Raw genomic sequence first — 20,185 nt, forward strand, 5'->3', positions numbered from 1 at the left:
ACATGTTGTTAACAAGTGTATCAACTCTAGGAAAATAATTAAACCTGGACTTGCTCCAATACTTGGTAAGGATCTCCATGAGATGATTATAAGATCCTTGATCAACCTGCTGAATCTCCTTCATCCTCCTCTCCCAGTCCTGGACATATGTTGCCTTTGCAGCCTTCCACATCATCATCTTTAGCTGAACACCTGGGAACCTTTTTATGAAGTTGCTATATAAGTGCCTGACACAAAACCTGTGGTCTATGCCAGGCAGCAACTCATCAAAGGTTGGGATCAATCCCTTTGAAGCAGAATTTAAAAACATCACCAGTCAATAACAGCACAACATGAATTAAAGACATAATTAATTATACAAGTTTAGGTTGAGAGTTACCTTTTGTTGGTCGCTCATGAATGTACACCATCTGATCTTATCAACTCCCAAATCATCACACAGATTCAACAAAAATATCTCCACGAGTCTTTCGTCTCTGCTTCAACAACAGCATAGGCAATTGGCAGAATCTGATCATTGGGTCCCATCCAATGGATGTTAGAAGTTGACCCCCATATGGAGTCTTGATGAAGCATCCATCAAGGCCGATCATGGGTCTGCACACCATGAAACTCCGTTTACAAGCATCCAAGCAGATATAGATCCTTTGAAATCGTGGTCTCATGTCCGTACCAGGAGTTGGTGTCTCTAGCTCAAATTCAGGAGGTCTCTCCACTTGTATCTGAACAGTGGAACCCGGATTAGACCTCAGTAATTCTGCAGCATAGTCATGAATCCTCCTATATTGCTCTCCATAGGTACCATTAATTTCATCCAGGGATTGCTGCTTCACTCTGGCAGCTTTGGTCATTGTGAGATCCACATTCTACTTGCTATGAGCCTTCTTTATCAAACTTCTCAACTTGATTTTCGGATTTTCACAGATCTTCTTCATAAAAGCCTTACTTAGCCACTGAGGACTCATTATACCAATCTTGGTTGCCTTAGAGCATGTGTGTTTTTGGTAACAGCTGGTCAGTTGCCATGTATCCTCTCTCTTCATCTTATGGCAGTAAGCAAACCACTTGCAACCTTCTTTGCAAACAGCTTTGCACCTATGGTTATCACACTTTGAGAACCATATTCCTCTGCCACTGTGCACAGCATAGCTCGTTACACATTTCTTAAAAGCATTTCTATCTACGTACATTGTCCCAACCTCCCATTTATACTCCTTCATATTCTTCAAACTCTTATACAATGGGTACCTCCTTAACAAGGGATCCCCTTCATCATCACTTACAGGGACATCCCACAACCCCTCACTCTCATACCCATCATCCTCATCCCTTAATCCAGCAGCCACCACTTGCTCCTTACCCTTATTAACACTGCCACTGTGCTCTCCTTGTTCTCTCTCAGTTGGAACACTCTGTTTCGGCCTTTGGGGATCTTTTGTAGTTGTGACTTCAATATCATACAAACCCCCATCACCATTCCGATCATCATCGTTGTTATCAAATGCAACCTCCAGATCAGTATCTCCAGAGCTATTTTCACTCCATTGTTCATCACTGTCCCCCCTCATCATCATTTCCTGGCCGATAGTCATCATCCTTAGATTCATCATCACCTGAAAAATCTGACCTCTCTGACCTCTCTTCATCACCATCCTCCAGCACATCATTCTGGGCTTTTGTCACCACCTTGGGCTTCTTACCCACCTTGGCCTGAGCAAGTGATTGGGCCTTGTACAACACAATTGGACCAGGCCCAATAGTGTCTGCAGTGGGTGCAACAGCCTTACCACCATCTATGTTTTCAACTTCCTCAATAGTGCAGCCTTTCCTAGTAGTAGCAGCATCTTTGTGAACAACAAAAAGCTCCACTATGTTGTCCCTCATTCCAATTCTAGCCATGTCCATGGCATCCTTGTCTGTGTGAAGCATCCTCAACCCTACATCTGTTTCATCTTTCAGAGACTTATACCACATTGCAGCGATGTTCTCTACCACATATCCCTGTTCGAGCACTATCTCCATAGCCTCGAACCTACTCCACCTATCTTCATCACAGTAGTCCACTATCGAAGTCTCACCCCCACATAGTGTAAAGGTTCACCATCAAACCCAAACTTTCTCCCATGGTGTATCTTGACACTAAAATAACTCATTTTTCGAACAATCTATTACACAAACACAATACACTTCATAAAATTCTCACATTGACCAACAACAACAGAAATGCATAAATAAAATTACTAGGGCAAAATAAAAACTTCCAAAATAGAACAAGAAACGAATATGAAACTATAAAACAAAACAATCACACATCAACATACATCATTACATATCAACACGCATTAAGATGAAAACCAAATGGGTTCAGAAGATTTGATAACGGAATACCTGATACGATCTTCGTCCGGAAAGCAAGGGTTTCAAACTCACTACTGTTGTGGACCTTTAACGTTACTGAATGACAATGTCACTTCTCTGGCTGCGAATCGCAAGCCTTCAGTGACGAGCGATAGGGTTTGTGGCTTTTCCTTTGCGTTTCGTGCTTCACAAGAAGAAGAAGAAGAAGAGTCAGGGTAAGCAGCATGCGTTATGTCCAAAGGCGGGAAGGCTTACACGTCTATTAACCACTATCACCTCTCCCTTGCCACGTCGGACACGGCGTCAATAATTTGATACCCACTTAACGGAAGGACTTGATTGATGCAAATCAAAAATTTTTTGGATTTAAATAGAACAGTTTAAACGTTGGGGACTAAAATAGAATTCACCCCAAACGTAGGGGACCAAAATAATAGTTTACCCAAAGAATAATTTTAAGGAAAAGAATAAATTGGATATTTCACACCAGACACGTCGTAGAAACAATATTTAAAATTATTTAGTATAATATAACCTTCATAATTTTATTTACACAATACTCGTAATTACATATTTATTGTATATAAAATTACATAATTATTTTAATAATAATTAATAAATATTAAATAAGATAATTTTAAAATATTTAAAATAAATTTTTATTATCTCTCAAATATTATTACATGTTAAATTAAGAGAGTTATGTAAAGTATCGCTTAGAGGAGGTGGTTGTACTTGCTTCTTAATTTTATGAATGATTTGATTCCTGTCACTGGAGAATTGGGTAGGTTCAAAGCACTAGCTTTGCGCCTTTGCCCGAAGACAAAAGGCCAATCACTATGGGATTAGCCGCCTCTTGAAAGAAAAGTATGTATGAATGATTTTACATGAACTCACCCTCATTCATTGAACGTAGAACTGTCTGCTTAGGACTGTTAATTTTATCTGCATTCGCGAGGGACATGTAGGCGCATGCGTCATGTTGAGTGTGAAGTCATAAAGTAGATTTAGAACTTGCTTGTATCTATATAAAGAACCCAGGTGCATGGGACTCATAGTGGATTATCGTAACTCAGAGAGGGAATTGATAAGCATAGCAAGCAACAAATCAGCTAAGAACAGGTTCAAGAATGAGCAGCAGCGCCGGCAAGTTGGTGTGTGTTACCGGTGCTTCCGGTTACATCGCTACTTGGATAGTCAAGTTTCTTCTTAATCGCGGTTACACTGTCAAGGCCACTGTCCGTGACACAAGTACGTACCACCAGTCCACCACTACTTTTTATTTTATCTTCTTATTATTTTTCTCTTCAAAATGTGTTTCTCTTAAAAACACGCAGGTGATCCCAGAAAGGTGGAGCACTTAACTAATCTTGAGGGCGCCAAGGAGAGACTGCAGCTGTTCAAGGCGAATCTTCTAGAAGAAGGTTCTTTCGACTCTGTTGTTCAAGGCTGCGATGGTGTCTTTCATACTGCATCTCCCTTTTATAATGATGTCAAGGATCCACAGGTTAGGGCTCCTTCCATTATTGTGCATTTCCATCTTTTTTGTGTCTTCTCTTGTTTTCATGACATTGAATTTCTATTTTGTGTTTCTTCAGACTGAATTATTGGATCCGGCGCTGAAGGGAACCATAAATGTTCTTCAATCATGTGCGAAATCGCCGTCTGTGAAGCGTGTGGTTTTAACTTCTTCAACGGCTGCAGTTACACATAATGGAAGGCCTCGGACTCCTGATGTTGTACTTGATGAGAGCTGGTTTTCCGATCCAGATTTCTGCAGGAAGTCAAAGGTATGTGCTCTGTCTCCAAAGCACTTGGGAGCTTCAAATTTGTTATCATATGATGCCTATTAGGCCCAAATTAGTAGAACTGAAATTAGGTGCGATAGATAATGACACCAACAAAATTTTATCCTACTGTGAGCTTTTTCCAAAAAATCTTTTTTTAAGTAAAATAGTTTTAAATTTTTTTTTTAATATTTTTATTTTTACTATTAAAATTTTATTAAACACATTTAGAAAATAATTTTTTTTTAACAATTTAATAACACCCAAATAAATTCTAAATACATTATTGCAACTTGCCACATGTTTTAGATCATTTACACTTCTCTCTCTCTTACCGGAGTCGTCTTAGGTCTCTTTCAACCCATAGTGATTGGTTTAACCTCAATCCCCTCCTTCATTATTATGTCATTTTTGTATGACCACTTGGCCACACTAAGCTGTAGTTCATAGCTGGTGGTAATGCAATAAACTTATAATTTTAAAGATACTTTTTTGGTCAGACACTCCTCTACTTTGATCAGCCCATTTGAATCTTATGGATTAAATCATTTTTTATTCCTTCATTGTCTTGAATAATACAACCGAGATATTTAAATCTCTCGACCTAGGATGAAAAATAGCATAAATAGTTTAATAATTATAATTGCTCGTTGGGTGAAAAGTGATGAATTGTTTGAATTTAGTTTCTTTGAGTCGGGTATTACTTTTGATGGAAGTCCTGTATTATGTGATTCAACTTCTGAATCCAACAAAATTCTTTAAAACAATTTAGCTAGATCTTTTGGTTTTTACTTCTTCTTCCCTTGAAAAGCTTGCATATATCCATTATTTAGGTGAGGAAGGATTGATATTATCCCTCAAATGCTCTGCATTTGCCTGGCTAACTGCAATAAGTCAAGATTTCACAATACTCTATTTTGTTGTTAACCTTCTCTTGAACATTGTCTTTCCACCACCATTATTATTTGCTGTAAGGGTCAAATCATTTTAATTCAACAAGAACTAATGATTGCTAACCTATCCTGAGGACCACTCTATGTTTGGTGTTGAGTTCTCTCTTGGTGTAGCTTTGAAAATCCTTGTTACTCTTCCTATTGAATTTTGTGCTTACTAAAACAAATAAATTATGCCAGCTTGAAGCTAAGTTTCATATGCCATAAGGTTTTGAATTCATGCACACTTATTATCCTCGTTGGCACCAAACGAAAAATTATAAGATTATCTCAAACCACTAATCTAATAGGAAGTACTACATTTAGTTGGGCCTTAATAAATTTATTGCGAAGGAATAGGGATCATTAACTTTTGGCAGATTGGGTTTGACTTAAGATAGGTTTTGTGAGAGGAAGGAGTTTCTTTAACACCTGTTAAAACTTCTACACCTTTTCAAGTTTTATTCATAATATTAAGTTATTAACCACCCCAATTTCTTGCTCTAATTTTAATGATGTACCTATATATTGAGGTGTTTTGTTCTCTAACCTTCAATGAACCCTTGTGGTTTGTCAAAGGCATGCAATATTGATTCTTCATCTAGTTATACTGTCAATTTATTCAAATTCAAAATTTTCCTATCCTAAACTGGGTTAAAAGAAAATGGTTGTTCCACGAAAACTGAATCTTGGATAGTGTAACAAATTGTAAATAGGAGAATTATGTAATGAAGAAATATGTTAGAGAAGGAAAGACACAATAATGACGAACATCTACCATCGAAAGTTCTTCCCAAAATGTGAGCCATCACCTACCAACAAGAAAATCAAAGACTACTAAGGTTTTATTTATTTTGTGTTTTGACTGGATTTTGAGTCATATGAATAAACCCAATCCCTTATAAATTTGAGACTCTGCCCCAGCAATTTTAGTGCATAGATGATCCAGTGGCTTTATAATCTGCTTTCATTGTTTTTTGGTACTAGACTACTAGTATTATTTAGAAACAGCTTGGAGTTTCAATCTTGTATGCACTCATATTAACTGTTTTCTCATATCAATGGGCTTAAAGCAACAGGGATCTATTGGTAGGTATGATATATTTCCACTGTTATTGCAACTTGAGGTTTGTGGTTTGGCATAACCTTTGATGGGAAACCCTTTCCTTACCCTATACTTTTTGTGTCCAGACAATGTAATACCTATTTGTGTATGATATGCTATAGAAGCTCAATTTGCTTGACATTTTGCATTTTCCCTTTCTTTTTCTGGCTTACACATACCGATTTCTATTTATGTTTTTAGATGTGGTATGTGCTTTCAAAGACATTGGCTGAAGATGCTGCCTGAAAATTTGCAAAAGAAAACAACCTTGATATCGTCACTATTAACCCAGCAATGGTTATTGGGCCTCTTTTGCAACCAATACTTAACACAAGTGCTACTTTAGTTTTGGATATAGTTAATGGTATTTTAAAAATTCTATTATCTGCAATGCTTCATCTGTATTAAATGAGTTTGATACCTCTGTACCTCACCCATGTAATACATTCTATTCCTGTTCCAGTTTGCTTATCCAAATCTTACTATTAATCAGAGTACTAAAAATTCTTTTACTTGCTCTCTTGACATTTCATTGATTTTCTTCAATGTGTCGTTGATTGTATATTTAGTTATTTTTTAAATGTTAGTTGCTCCTATGTGGTTCAAATATATTTGTGTTTCTATTGACAAGACTTCTCCGTGAGCTTAATAGAGGAAAAACTTTCACCTCCTTGATACAGGTGCACAAACATTTCCAAATGCTACTTTTGGATGGGTCAATGTGAAAGATGTTGCAAATGCTCATATCCAGGCTTATGAAATTCCTTCAGCTACTGGGAGATATTGTTTGGTAGAGAGAGTAGTACATTATTCGGAGCTTGTAAACATTTTACGTGATTTATACCCAACATTACCCCTTCCAGAGAAGTAAGTTTACTTATTGGATTACCTTCAAGAATACATACAAATCCATGTTTGCTGAATCAATTTCTTTTGATGCTTTCATTGTGTGTTTGAAAACTCAAAACTTCTTAAAAGATTCTTCATTGATTTCAATATAGTGTTTATTTATTGTCTATCAAAAATTTAATTCGAAAGTTCTAAAAATTCTGGCACAAAAGTTTTAGAACTAGACAACTGGCACTTGTGGTTCTTATAGTGATAATTTAATTGAATAACTCAGTTCAAGTGACCTCAAATGGGTCTTTGTATTTCCAAAATAAGGAGATAAGCTTGCAAAATTGAAATAGTGCTAGATTTAGATGAAGTTAGTTGTCAAGCATGGGCATAAGAAATGTTGTAATGTTAGTTATGATATAGCAATGCACAATATTTTGTTCTTTTTACTTACATGAGGCAATAGAATATTATCATAGCTTTACTTAGTTTGTATGTTTGTTAATATTGTTTCAAAGTTAAATTCAAAATCTATAGGTTATGTAATTTCTGACATTACTGTTAGTCATTTAGCATGCAGAGTCTCAACTTTCAATAGTTGGTATCTCTAATCCCTTAGTTATTTCCTTTTCTTATCGTGTTTTTTATTATGCAAGCTAAAGGATCTGCATCTCACTTCACTTTTTCCTTAAAAAGAGACTTTACTAACTAGTTATATTTAAAAGAATTTGCTAATTTGTAGACTATTCGTACAAAATTCATTCATTCATTCGTTACATGTTCTTGAGACAACTTTCCATGTGTAGGTCATCCGAATTTGACTTTCAAGGTTGAAATTCGTTGGTGAATAGTCACTCTAACATAGTGTCCTAGATGATGTTTTTGTCCACTTGTTCCACATTTACAAAATTGAAACAATTCTAATTTTTCTTGAGTAGATTTTTCTAATATCGTTTTCACTTTTCACCTTGTCATCGTTGTTATCAGGCCTGCGGATGATAAACCGTCAGTGCCAACATATCAAGTTTCGAAAGAAAAGGCAAAGAGCTTGGGACTTGAATTTATTCCTTTGGAAATGAGCCTCAAGGAGACTATTGAAAGCTTGAAAGAAAAGAAATTCACCAACTTTTAATACATCGTATATTAGTAGAGGTAATGTTTAGTTGTGTACTTTAATTTTATTGCTCATGAGTCATGACACAATGAATGTATGTCAAATAAGACTTGGAAGTTGGATGAAATAGTACTCATACTGCAGGTTGCAGACAATGGAATAAAAGTTTGGAAGGGATGTTAGATATGAGTCTATGTTATCATGTTGATGCTCACGATAACTGCCTTTGCATATAATAGGATTGTGTCCTGTTTTTATTAATATATACGTTTTTTTTTTCTCTATGGTTGGTTAAAAAGACTAAACTCTTTTAGAGGCATAAAGCATGTTTTATAATCATTGGGAAAGGGCTTTTTTTTCAAACAAAAATCTCTTTTTTCAAGAGTAAATTATTATTTCTATCCACGAAAGTTGAAAACACTGATACATCTACTCATAGAAGAAGGAAATTACCATTTGTACTCATGAAACATGGGTTCTGCTTTTCTCCATCATCATAATCAACGACTCAAGCAATTCGCTCGACTTGCCTTGCAAGACGATCAAATTTCGGTTCGTGATCAGCCATCATAGGATTCAGAATTGCGGTCATTTGCTGGGTCAATAGATTGACCAGATCATGATGACTTTCTTCTACATGTTGCCAAAATGCTACTATTGAATTATAAGCATTCGATGTAGAGCCCACATTATAATCTCGAGAAAACTTGGATTGTTGTTGTGGATTTTGACCATTGTTTACTCTATTTATGCTCCCAAATCGGATCGGAGGAACAAAACCACTCACTGGCGGAGTATAACCAGGAGGAACGCCATAAGGAGGCCAACCAGCAGTTACTTGGGGCTGAATCGGTAGTGGATTACCACGTGGACGAGTATTACGTCCGTTATTTTCAGCTTGCACATTTGTAACTGCCACACTTTCACTGATAACCACCCCTTCCGAACATGAAGTAACGTCTGAAGGTTGTACAATTACTGGTGCACTATCATTAGTGGACGAACCATCATTCACATTCGATACTTCATCAGCCATGTGGAGAATTCTTCCACTTCTTAATTGCATACACTAAGTGACACCAAAATCATTTGACACACTTCAAATTAAAACTGTCCCACCGGGCGTGCCAATTTGTTTTGTTGATTTTTAGCAAATCGATGATGGTTCGATTCTAATGGTTTGGGAGCGAAACCAACTCCTCTTTTTTGCGAGTATCAGCTTTCTAGAAGTGCATCAAAGATCTTTGAATTAGACAAGATTTGAAAACAAGGCTGAAAAGACAATAAAGGTAAAAGGTTTTGAAGATAAAATCGACTAAAATTGAAATGTTTTGCATTGAATTTAAATAAAGTAATAAAATGCCTTCGATTAGATCAAAGGACTTTGAATTCGAAAATAACAATGCAGAAATATAAATTGGACAGGAATGTTAAATGTTTCTTGAAATATAAACTTGCAAGAAAAATAAACTTTGCAGAAAATATAAATGAAAAATGAAAACAAGTGGAAAGAACCCTACAGAAATTTGACTCAAAGCAGACTCAAAAAGTTGCTGGGATGTGAGTGTGTGTGAGTAATTTCTGAAATGAAGTTTCAACCCTTATGACTTCGAGTCTTCTAGTATTTATAGCCATTTTCTTAACCGATCAATTTGAAGTGGCACTCCCACGTGTGCGAAAACGTGGGTAACTGTTCCCACTCTTTTATCCGATCATATGACGGTTGCAGAATAACCTTCGATTTCAAAGATCTTCCATCGAGCTCTTACTCAATGTCCCCAAATACGTCTCTTTCCACACCAACTTCTTTTCCGAAAGCTTACTTAATAATTCGAACAACTTTCTCCTTCGAATTCAATTATTTTTTACCATCAAGAATTAAATTGATAATTGATCTGGCTAAGTTATAGAATTACTAGATTAATAGTTCAATGTTTGCCGAATCATTTGATTCGGTAATAATTAAATACATATGTACAATTAAGATAAAATTAAAATCTAAATAATAATAATATAAATTTAACTTTGATAGTTGATACAACTATGATGGATGCATTGGTAACAAAAACTAATGTGAATGTTTTCTGAAGGCCCCAGATTCGACCTTTCTTTGGGTAAATTTTTTGGATTAATTAAAAAAGTTGCCTCCTGTGGTGATCCAGTGCACATGCACCATGGAAGCGCTGAAGACGTTGATCCGTCGGGTCAATATATAGATCCGGTTCAATTCAGTTTGACCGCTTAACCTGGACCAATTCAGAATTTGATTTACCGGATTTTTGGTCTGATAGTTCTCTTTTCTTTGCCTTCTCTTGTCAGTGTCCTTTCCTTTGTTTATCTGTAACTTGGCCAGCCAATGACTGAATGAGACAAGAACACTGGAAGATAAAAGAACAGTAGAATACTTTTAAGGGAAAGGGTGAATTGGATATTTCACACGAGGCATGTGTCATCTGTCATGTTAAAAATAGTCATATTATGTTAAAGTATCTTAGAGGAGGTAGATGTAATTTCCTCTTACATTTATGAAAGATGGATTCCTGTTCCTATTTTCGAAAAATCTATATGAATGATTTTACATGAACTCACCCTTATTCATTGAATGTAGAACTGTAACAAGTGCTTAGGACTGTTAATGGCTATCTGCATTCGTGAGAGACATGTAAGCGCGTGCGTCATGTTTAATTGTGAAGTCATACAGTAGATTTAGAACTCGTATCTATATAAAGAACCCAAGTGACTGCAGTATGCAACTCATAAAGAGCAAACAACAAAGTAGCGAAGAGAATTTTGAAGAATGAGCAGCAGCGTCGGCAAGGTGGTGTGTGTTACCGGAGCTTCAGGTTACATTGCTTCATGGATCGTCAAGTTTCTTCTTAATCGCGGTTACACTGTCAGGGCCACCGTTCGTGACACAAGTCTGTTACTCTTACTCTACCATCAATTCTTTTTATTTATTTATGTATTTTATCTCTTTAAATGTGTTTCTCTTAAAAACATGCAGATGATCCGAGAAAGGTAGAGCACTTAACTAAGCTTGAGGGCGCCAAAGAGAGACTACAGCTGTTCAAGGCGAATCTTCTAGAAGAAGGTTCGTTCGATTCTGCAGTTCAAGGTTGTGATGGTGTCTTTCATACTGCATCTCCCTTTTATCATGATGTCAACGATCCACAGGTTCGGTTCGATTCGTTCTGTTATACATTTCATTTGTGTCTTTTATTCTTATCTCCTCTTCATGACGTTACGTTTCTTTTTGTTTCTTCAGGCTGAGTTTTTGGATCCAGCAATTAACGGAACCCTCAATGTTCTTCAAGCATGTGTGAAATCGCAGTCGGTGAAGCGCGTCGTTTTGACCTCTTCAATGGCTGCTGTTACATTTAATGGAAGGCCTCTGACTCCTGAGGTAGTAGTTGATGAGACCTGGTTTTCCGATCCAGAACTCTGTAAGGAGTCGAAGGTATGTGCCATGTCCCCAAAATTGTTATCATATTAATTAGGCCAAATTAGTAGAAGTAGTGGAATTAGTTTCATGTGTTGTTGACTTGATTTTGTTTCATATGAATAAGCTCAATTCCTTGTAAATTTGAGACTCTGCAGCGCAATTTGATTTCCCATTTTCCCTTTCTTTTTCTGGCTTACACATACCATTTTCTATTTGTGTTTTCAGTCATGGTACTGGTATGTGCTTTCAAAGACATTGGCTGAAGATGCTGCCTGGAAATTTGCAAAAGAAAACAACATCCACTTGGTTACTATTAACCCAGCAATGGTGATTGGACCTCTTTTGCAACCAGTTCTTAACACAAGTGCTGCTGGAGTTTTGAATGTGGTTAATGGTAATTTTAAAATTCTGTTTCCTGCATATGGAAATGAAAATTGAAATACTAAAGGAGGGAAATAAAAGTACAATATATATTGTGTGAATTTAACCGAAATATTTGTTGACTTCGTTGACAATATGTTCTCTCTATGATTATCCAATTGATTGAATTAGATGCATAGCAACTAGAAGTTGCAGAGTAAGACAACAAAGATTGAGAAAATAAGAATATCCATGTATTTGAGTTGTTTATTTCTTTCGTTACTTTATGGTCGAGTTGTCTTTGTGTGACCTCAAATTAGGCCGGGTACATTATACGTTAGGTGTGACCCTTTCCCGAACCCTGTGTTAAAGTGAGATGCTTGTACACCGGGTTGCCTTTTGTGAATATTAGTTGTTCGTGTGATTCAGTTATTTTTGGTTTTCCAATTGATAAGACCTTTCCATGTGCTGAATAGAAGAAAATCATTAACATCCTTGATGCAGGTGCACAAACATTTCCAAATGCTACTTTTGGATGGGTCAGTGTGAAAGATGTTGCAAATGCTCATATCCAGGCTTATGAAATTCCTTCAGCTAGTGGGAGATATTGCATGGTAGAGAGAGTAGAACATTTCTCAGGGATTGTGAAACTTTTACGTGATTTATACCCAACATTATCCCTTCCAGAGGAGTAAGTTTAATTATTTGATTACCTTCAAGAATGCTTATAATCCCTGTTTTCTGAATTAATTGCTATTGATACTTTCATTGTTCGTTTGAAAACTCAAATCTACTTAAAGGATTCATCATTGATTTCAATATAGTGTTTATTTACTGTCAATTCAAAATGCAATTGGAAAAGTCTAGAAAATCTGGTGTGGAAGTTTCAGAAGAGAAAAACTAGTACAACTCTTGATTCTTGTAGTGATAATTTAACTGAATATCTCAGTCCAAATGAAGAGCTGTGTTCTAAAGGGCCTTTGTATTTCCGAATAAAGGATTAATTTGGAAATTAAAATGTTGCTGGATTTAGGTTTTATGAACTTTGTATGTGAGAATAATGAAGTTAGTTGTCAAGCATGGGCATAAGAATAGCTGTAATATTAGTAGGATAGCTCGTATAAATTTCATTCTTATCAGATCTATTCTATCTGTAAGTTCTGATATGGTAATGAACATGTACTTTTTAGTTGTTTACTTGTAGCTGTTTTCTTTTTCTTGTCTGGGGTGTAGCAGTCTCTTGCTTTAATTCAACATTGCTTCAAATTTAAATTTAAAATTTGTAGGTCATGTGATTTATGATATTACTTTTAGTCATTCAGCGTGCAGAATCTCAACTCTCAATGGTGGTGTTATAACTCTAATCTCTAAGCATTCAGTTATTTTCTTTTCTTAGCATGTTCTTTATTATGCAAGCTGAAGAATCTGTATCTCGCTTCTCTTTTTTCTTGAAAAACACACCTTAGTAACTAATTTATATTTAAAAGAATTTCCTAATTTGTATACTATTCATACAAAACTCCTTAATTGATTACATATATGTTTTATAATCCCGCTACGTTATCAACAGCATTTCTATCAATTTCTGCCAATTCTTATTTATAATTGTGTTTAATAGAAGTGTCTTTGTGAATGTATCTAATAAAAATGTTTTTTTTATGTCTTTGTTTAATAGAAGTGTCAGATATATTTTCTGGATGTGTCTCTTTATATATGTGTTTAAAATATAATAATTAATTATTGTTGGTAATAAATTGACAGATAATAGGTTGGTACCTATATTTTTCCTATATTTTATATGATATTTTTGTCCACTTCTATTGTTGTACATTCACAAAATTTAAATCCTAATTTTTCTTGTGTTGATTTTTCATATACCATTTTAACATTATCATCATTGTCATCAGGCCTGCCGATGATAAGCCGTATGTGCCAACATATCAAGTTTCGAAAGAAAAGGCAAAAAGCTTGGGACTTGAATTTATTCCTTTGGAAGTGAGCCTCAAGGAGACTGTGAAAAGCTTGAAAGAAAAGAAATTCACCAACTTTTAATTCATAGTATTAGTAGAGGAGAAAATATTTAGTTGTTTACTTGGATGTTCTTACTCATGACACAGAGTGAATGTACTGCCGAGTCAGATTGGAGGAAATAATACTCGTACTGCAAGTTGCAGATAATGGAATAAAAGTTTGGAAGGGATGTTGATGTGTCCGACAAGTTGATGCTCACATTAACTCCCTTTGGATATATATAATAGAACTGTATCTTTTTCTTGTTAATATATGTGGGGCAAGTGCCCCACTATAATTTGAAATTTTATTGAGTAATATATAATAATAATATTTATTTGCCCCTACTAAATTATTAAATTTGACCCTATAATAATTTTTTATTCAACTTTCGATACTTGATAGTCAATTTGAATATTTCATATTAGATGTTCATTATAATGATCAATTTTTAAATTTAAATAATATTGGTGTTCTTTCTTAGAAATCGACTCGAAAAAATATTATCTATCTATTTGTGTTTCTTCTTTTGAAATTAGCTTTAGTTTTTTATAACTACACTAATTGAACGAACTTTTTCTACTATAAATATCATTAAGAGCTAACTGTATGAAAGTTGAATTTTAAATAATTGTTCAACAACATATATAAAAAAAAGACATTTTGATTATATTGTCAAGGTTTTAAAATATGAAATATAAAATATTAACTGATAATTTTAATTTAAAAAATAAATTATGAGGAAAGAAATATTTTAAAACTTACCATTTGTAAATACCTTTTTTTTTTTTGTGGTTGGTTAAAAATGACTAAACTCTTTTAAAGTATGTGTTCTGAAGGTTACCTAAAACTGGATTGTTTTTGGGTTTGAACGTGAGATCTAAATTTCTTTTTTTGTTGGTGTTGAGGTGCCGCAATCTAAGTTCTTCGTGAGAAGATGAGGAACGGTATTTGCAAGGGATTTCAATGTTTAAATTAGTAATGGTTTTAAGCAGATTTTTAGTAGATTGAGTCTTGAATATATCGAGGGTGTCAGTGCATTTACAATAAAATTAGTAACTACTTTTTAGAATAGTTCCACCTTTTATAATGAATAATCGTTCCTTTTTGTTAAGAAAGTTGTTCTAGATTATTAGAAGATATCTTATGAGTCAAATATTTATTTAGATAAGTAGAATTAGATTGGACTTTATTCATTTTAGACTTAACTAAATTGTAAACAGTGCATGAATAACGTTTTATAATTATTGAAAAAAAGATTTTTTTTTACCAAAAAATAATGGGTAAAAGTTGAAACTTGAAAATAAATTATTACTGAAATTGATAATTTTATTTTAAAAAATAAATTATAAGTAAAAGTAATATTTTAAAACTTATCATTTAAAATACTGAACGGACAAGTAATTTTTATAACTAAATCCAGCTAAATATCTCAAAACATGTTTTCTATTTATCTTATTCATACAAATAACTTTTAACTTCGTCTACTCATCTTTTTGTTCCTTCTCCTGCTTCTTTTATATCTTTTTCTTTCGCCAATTTCAATTCTTCTTTGCTTCATTTTCTTATTTTCCTGTTTTCTTTTCTTCTTCTCAATTTTTCTTCCTTTCTTTCTCCTACATCTTCAATTTTTCCATTCTTCTTTTATATTCTCTCTCTTTTTTTTTTGTTTATTTCATTGTAAATTGTAAAAAATTTTATGAAAAAGAAAGAGCAAAATGCATAAAAAAATATAAAAATTATTTATACAATACACTGAAATTTTTTTATAAGAAATATAAAACCTTTTTTAAAAGTAAATATAACTTTTTGAAAAAAAAAGTTTTATCACAAAAACACAGAAAATTTTTAAGATAAATACAACTTTTTAAAGAAAATTAAGTAAAAAATTAAAAATTTACTAACGATAAACATATAAATTTTACGACGATAAACGCAGAAAATTTTTTTTATAGGTAAACATAAATTTTTGAAGATAAAACAAAGAAAAAACACAGAAATATATTGATAAATTAAAAAATATACAAAATTAAAGATGATAATAACCACAGAAATTTTTTTACGGTAAACACAGCCTTTTTGAATAGAAACATAAGAAGAAACCAAAAATTTGCAAAGGAAAAAGATAAAAAAATTTACAATAAACACATAAATTTTTTATGAATAAAACACAAATTGTCACTACTAAAAAACTAGTTATTACAGACGGATATTTCCGACGGATTTTATCCCACGGAAATACAGAAGAAATTTCAGAGGGATTTTTTGTCGGAAAACCAAAAAAATGAATTAACATAAATTACAGACAGAAAAAAAAATCCGTCGATAATTCCGTCGGAAAAATTAATTTTTTTTCCGTGAGAAATGGTTACAGACGGAAAATCCGTCTGTAATTAAATAGACAAAACGGTGCGTTTTGTCAAATTATTACAGACGGAAAATTCTTCTTGTGTTGATGTTGAAAATGCAATTCTCACAGTGGATAGAGCAAGCTTCTGAACCTAACAAGGAAGCAGTTATTAAAGCATTGCTAGGTGCAAAGAAGCTATGCTTGGGATTAGATATCATATGCGCCTAATGGGTGAGGCTGCAGGTGTTCCTGTAAGTTCCTTTCATTGATTTGGCACTTATTATTAGGCTTCTTCTGTTTGAATGATGTTGATTATAAATTATATCTGCTGGTAGAATATCACTATTCTTTCCTTGCAATTCATGCAGATTGAACCAGAATCACAAACAATTTTTAGATGCTACACTGAACTTGGAAGGAGTGTTGTTGGCTGGAGTTCCAGGAGCAGGAGGATTTGATGCTGTCTTTGCTGTTACTTTGGGAGATTCAAGCAGCAATGTGACAAAAACATGGAGCTCACTCAATGTTCTTGCCCTTCTGGTTAAAGAAGATCCTTGTGGCGTTTCTTTAGAAAGTGCTGACCCTAGAACAAATGAAATCACTTCAGCTGTATCTTAAATTCATATTGAATAATTTATTGTAAATATTGTTTATTTTTAATACGATGAATTTGTTTATTTTTTGAAATATTGTAAATATTCGAATATAAATTAGATAAAAATTTGTATTAAATTTATATTTATTTTGTATGAAAACAAGTTTATTTTGTAATTAAAAAAAGTAAAAAAAATTCTATTTTACCTTACAGACAAATTTACAGACGGATTTTCTGTCTGTAATCATGATTTTCCAAAGTTTAAATTACAGACGGAAAATCCGTCTGAAAATCTATCTGTAATTACAGACAGAAAATCTGTCTGAAAATCTGTCTGTAATTACAGACGGAAAATCCGTCTGAAAATTCGCCTGTAATTACAGACGGAAATTCCGTCTGAAAATCTGCCTGTAATTACAGACGAAAAATCCGTCTGAAAATCCGTCTGTAATTACAGACGAAAAATCCGTCTGTAAGTTTGTCGCCTTCAGGAAATGGAGGGAGAATTTACAGAGGAAAAATCCGTCGGTAACTAGTAAAAATCCGTCGGTAATTTTCCGACGGAAAAAAATCTGTCGGTAAATAATTTCCGACGAGGCTTTTACAGAGGGACAAAATCCGTCGGTAATTTCGTCGGTAACCAAAAATCCGTCTGTAATAAAGACTAAATCTGTCTATAAATCTGTCTGTATTTATCCATTTTCTAGTTGTGTGTTAAAAGAGAAACAAAGAAAGAAAACATGGTTTTTATGTTATGCAACTAAAATTTATGTATTTTTTTTCTTTGTCATCCAATCAAAATTTTACACAATTCAAAATAATTATTGTGCCATACAACTAAAATTTTTATATTATATGATTAAAATTTTTATTTTTTCTTCTTTGTTATTCACCTAAAAAATCTACATAATTCATTATGCGACTAATTTTATTTTTTTATTCTTCAGAGAAAATTTGTAATTTTTAACTAAAATTTTTCTATTTTTCTAAAGCTTTTTCTTCTCTTCACCTTCTTAACAAGAAGACAAGAAGGCATACAAATCATAGAAAGAACTCAAGAAAATATCCATTTCAAGATATACATTTTGATTTCAAAATATGAATGTGTTTAACAAGTTAAATCATTAGAAGAAACTTTTCTTATTCATTCATTTGCTATTAATATAGAAAAGTTTACTAATTGTATGATTTGTATCGGACAAAAAAAACTTGTATTTCTACCACTGGAACCAGTTTAGTATGAAGGAAGAAAATGTATCCAATATTGCTTTTATCAAGTAACGTTGTAAATAGAAATTGAGAGAACTTTTGAAGAAGAAATAGTCAGGATTAAAACTAATTGATGCTTATTTCATTTCAAGTGTTTGTTCTTTTTTTAATTCTTTGTTTATTACACCCTTTATATCCTAAAAGAGATAATTTACATAGTTTGTAATCTATATCTTATTTACTTTAACACATACCAGATTTATAAATACAATTTAAGTTAGTTTCTATACACTGTATATAATTTGTAACATGCATGAATCTCAAAAGTTGTAAAGTGTATTCAATACACACCTTTTTATTATTTATAGTCTCGTCTATCGTTGATCAAGCTTATCCATTAAAACAAGAATATCTAAGGTTCTTAGATCATTTTGTTGATCTAAATTACTGTGATACCTGAGAAGATTTAATTTTAAGAATATCTAAAATTCTTAAATTCACGGTGATCTAAGTCAAGCTTTACATCAAAAGACTTGAGGTTATAATGTTTAATATTTTTTAGATCAGTTGTAAACTTGTAATATAATAATTCATTTTAGTAAGAGAAATCTTGAGAAAAGAATATCTTGTAAATATCTATTAAAAAGTAAAATTCACAACTTTGTTATGTATTGAATGTAGACATTGTTAATCGAGCTATTATACATCTATTTTCATCTCCTCAACCTTGTCTTCTTTGAATTATTTTATTTGCGTAGTTTATAAACCTCAAAAGTTGTTTTTACGTTTGCCAAATCACGTTTTGATGTAATTGATAAGCTATTTTTGTTACTCAAATTTTTGAAAAAGTATACAAACACAATTCAACCCTCCTTGTGCACAACCATATATAGCCATTTCAGTAAGTAGGTGTGCGTTGATCTAAATGAACTCAAACTCAAGGATATAATTTTTAAAGACTAATGATCCAACCTGCTTGAGTGTTAATTTATTGAGTTCCTATTGTCAGTTGGCCATTTTCATTGGCTATGGGTGGTTATCCAATTTGGGAATCAAACCTTGGTGATAATGCCGAATTGTGTAGGTGGAATCTCGCTTAGGGCGCAAGATTCCTCCATCGAATTAAGGTGATAATGGCTTACTCACAAGTTGGATCGGTCTCAAGTATATTTCACTTGATCTGTCTATCTTTACTGATTATTCGAGCGTTGTACATAAGTTATTAGGCCAAGGCTAGATTCTTTAAATTTGTTCGTATTAAGCCAATCATGCCTTGGGCCTAAAGTTTTACGTCGATAATGTTACACATCTATTTTTTTTCAACCAGAATTTGATTAATTTTAAATATGTACAAATATTGTTGAAAATTAGGTAAAATTATTATTATAATGATTTATAAATCAAATACACCTAAAAATTATAAAGACAGGTTTGTCAAATTTAAAAAATTAAAAATGGGCTAGTTTGTTTAAATTGTTTTTTGCTCCAGTATAAAATAAAATTAAAATTGATTTTTTTAAAAATAAATACTTTTTGTTTTTTAAGTTGTTTCTATGCATTTTTGTAAAAACATAGGAAAACAATAAGTGTCTTTTGCAATTATTTTAAAAAGTAGTTGAGAAGAGAGGAAAACTGTCATTAGTTTTGAGAAAACTAATTTTACAAACTTATTCCACATTTTCTTTGAAAAAACCATGTATCCCTAAAAGAGGAAAGAAAAAAAAAAGACTCTTGTGCTAGAAGAGTCCAAATGTCTTTTTTTTCATGCATTTTTTTCTTAGATTACATTACAAACTATTATTAACAGAAAATATTCAAATATTTAAATGTCTTTTTTTTCTTCTATTATTTTTTTTCTTAGATTATATTACAAACTGTTATTAACATAAAATATTCAAATAAATTTTTTACTAATAATTTATGTAACCATTTTATTTTATATTAATTGTTTTATATAATTAAAGCCTTTTTAAAAAATACCATGCAATACAAAATAAGTTTTTATACAATACGATCGCATTTGTAATTCTATTTAAAAGATAAAATACTTACATATTTTTGTCTTGAATCTTAAAAACGTTAAACA

At 32.9% G+C, this 20,185-nt stretch overlaps 1 protein-coding gene and 2 pseudogenes across 2 annotated transcripts; all 3 read left to right on the top strand.

Moving 5' to 3' along the window:
* Positions 3,237–8,319, top strand: LOC107630464 (annotated as a pseudogene).
* On the top strand, positions 10,719–14,215 carry LOC107630462 (cinnamoyl-CoA reductase 1). 2 transcript variants are annotated; one of them, XM_021118888.1, is made up of 7 exons: positions 10,719–11,051; positions 11,138–11,307; positions 11,399–11,590; positions 11,801–11,969; positions 12,440–12,626; positions 13,222–13,281; positions 13,843–13,981. In XM_021118888.1, the coding sequence occupies exons 1-6, from the start codon at positions 10,931–10,933 to the stop codon at positions 13,235–13,237; spliced, it is 855 nt and encodes a 284-aa protein (XP_020974547.1). In that variant the 5' UTR covers positions 10,719–10,930; the 3' UTR covers positions 13,238–13,281; positions 13,843–13,981. The 2 variants fall into 2 exon arrangements, with proteins under 2 accessions (XP_020974547.1, XP_016189085.1); XM_016333599.2 differs by lacking the exon at positions 13,222–13,281 and having other exon boundaries at positions 13,843–14,215.
* On the top strand, positions 16,478–16,928 carry LOC107630465 (annotated as a pseudogene).

The sequence above is a fragment of the Arachis ipaensis genome, chromosome B03 (genome assembly GCF_000816755.2).
Source record: "Arachis ipaensis cultivar K30076 chromosome B03, Araip1.1, whole genome shotgun sequence".
NCBI classification, from domain to species: domain Eukaryota; kingdom Viridiplantae; phylum Streptophyta; class Magnoliopsida; order Fabales; family Fabaceae; genus Arachis; species Arachis ipaensis.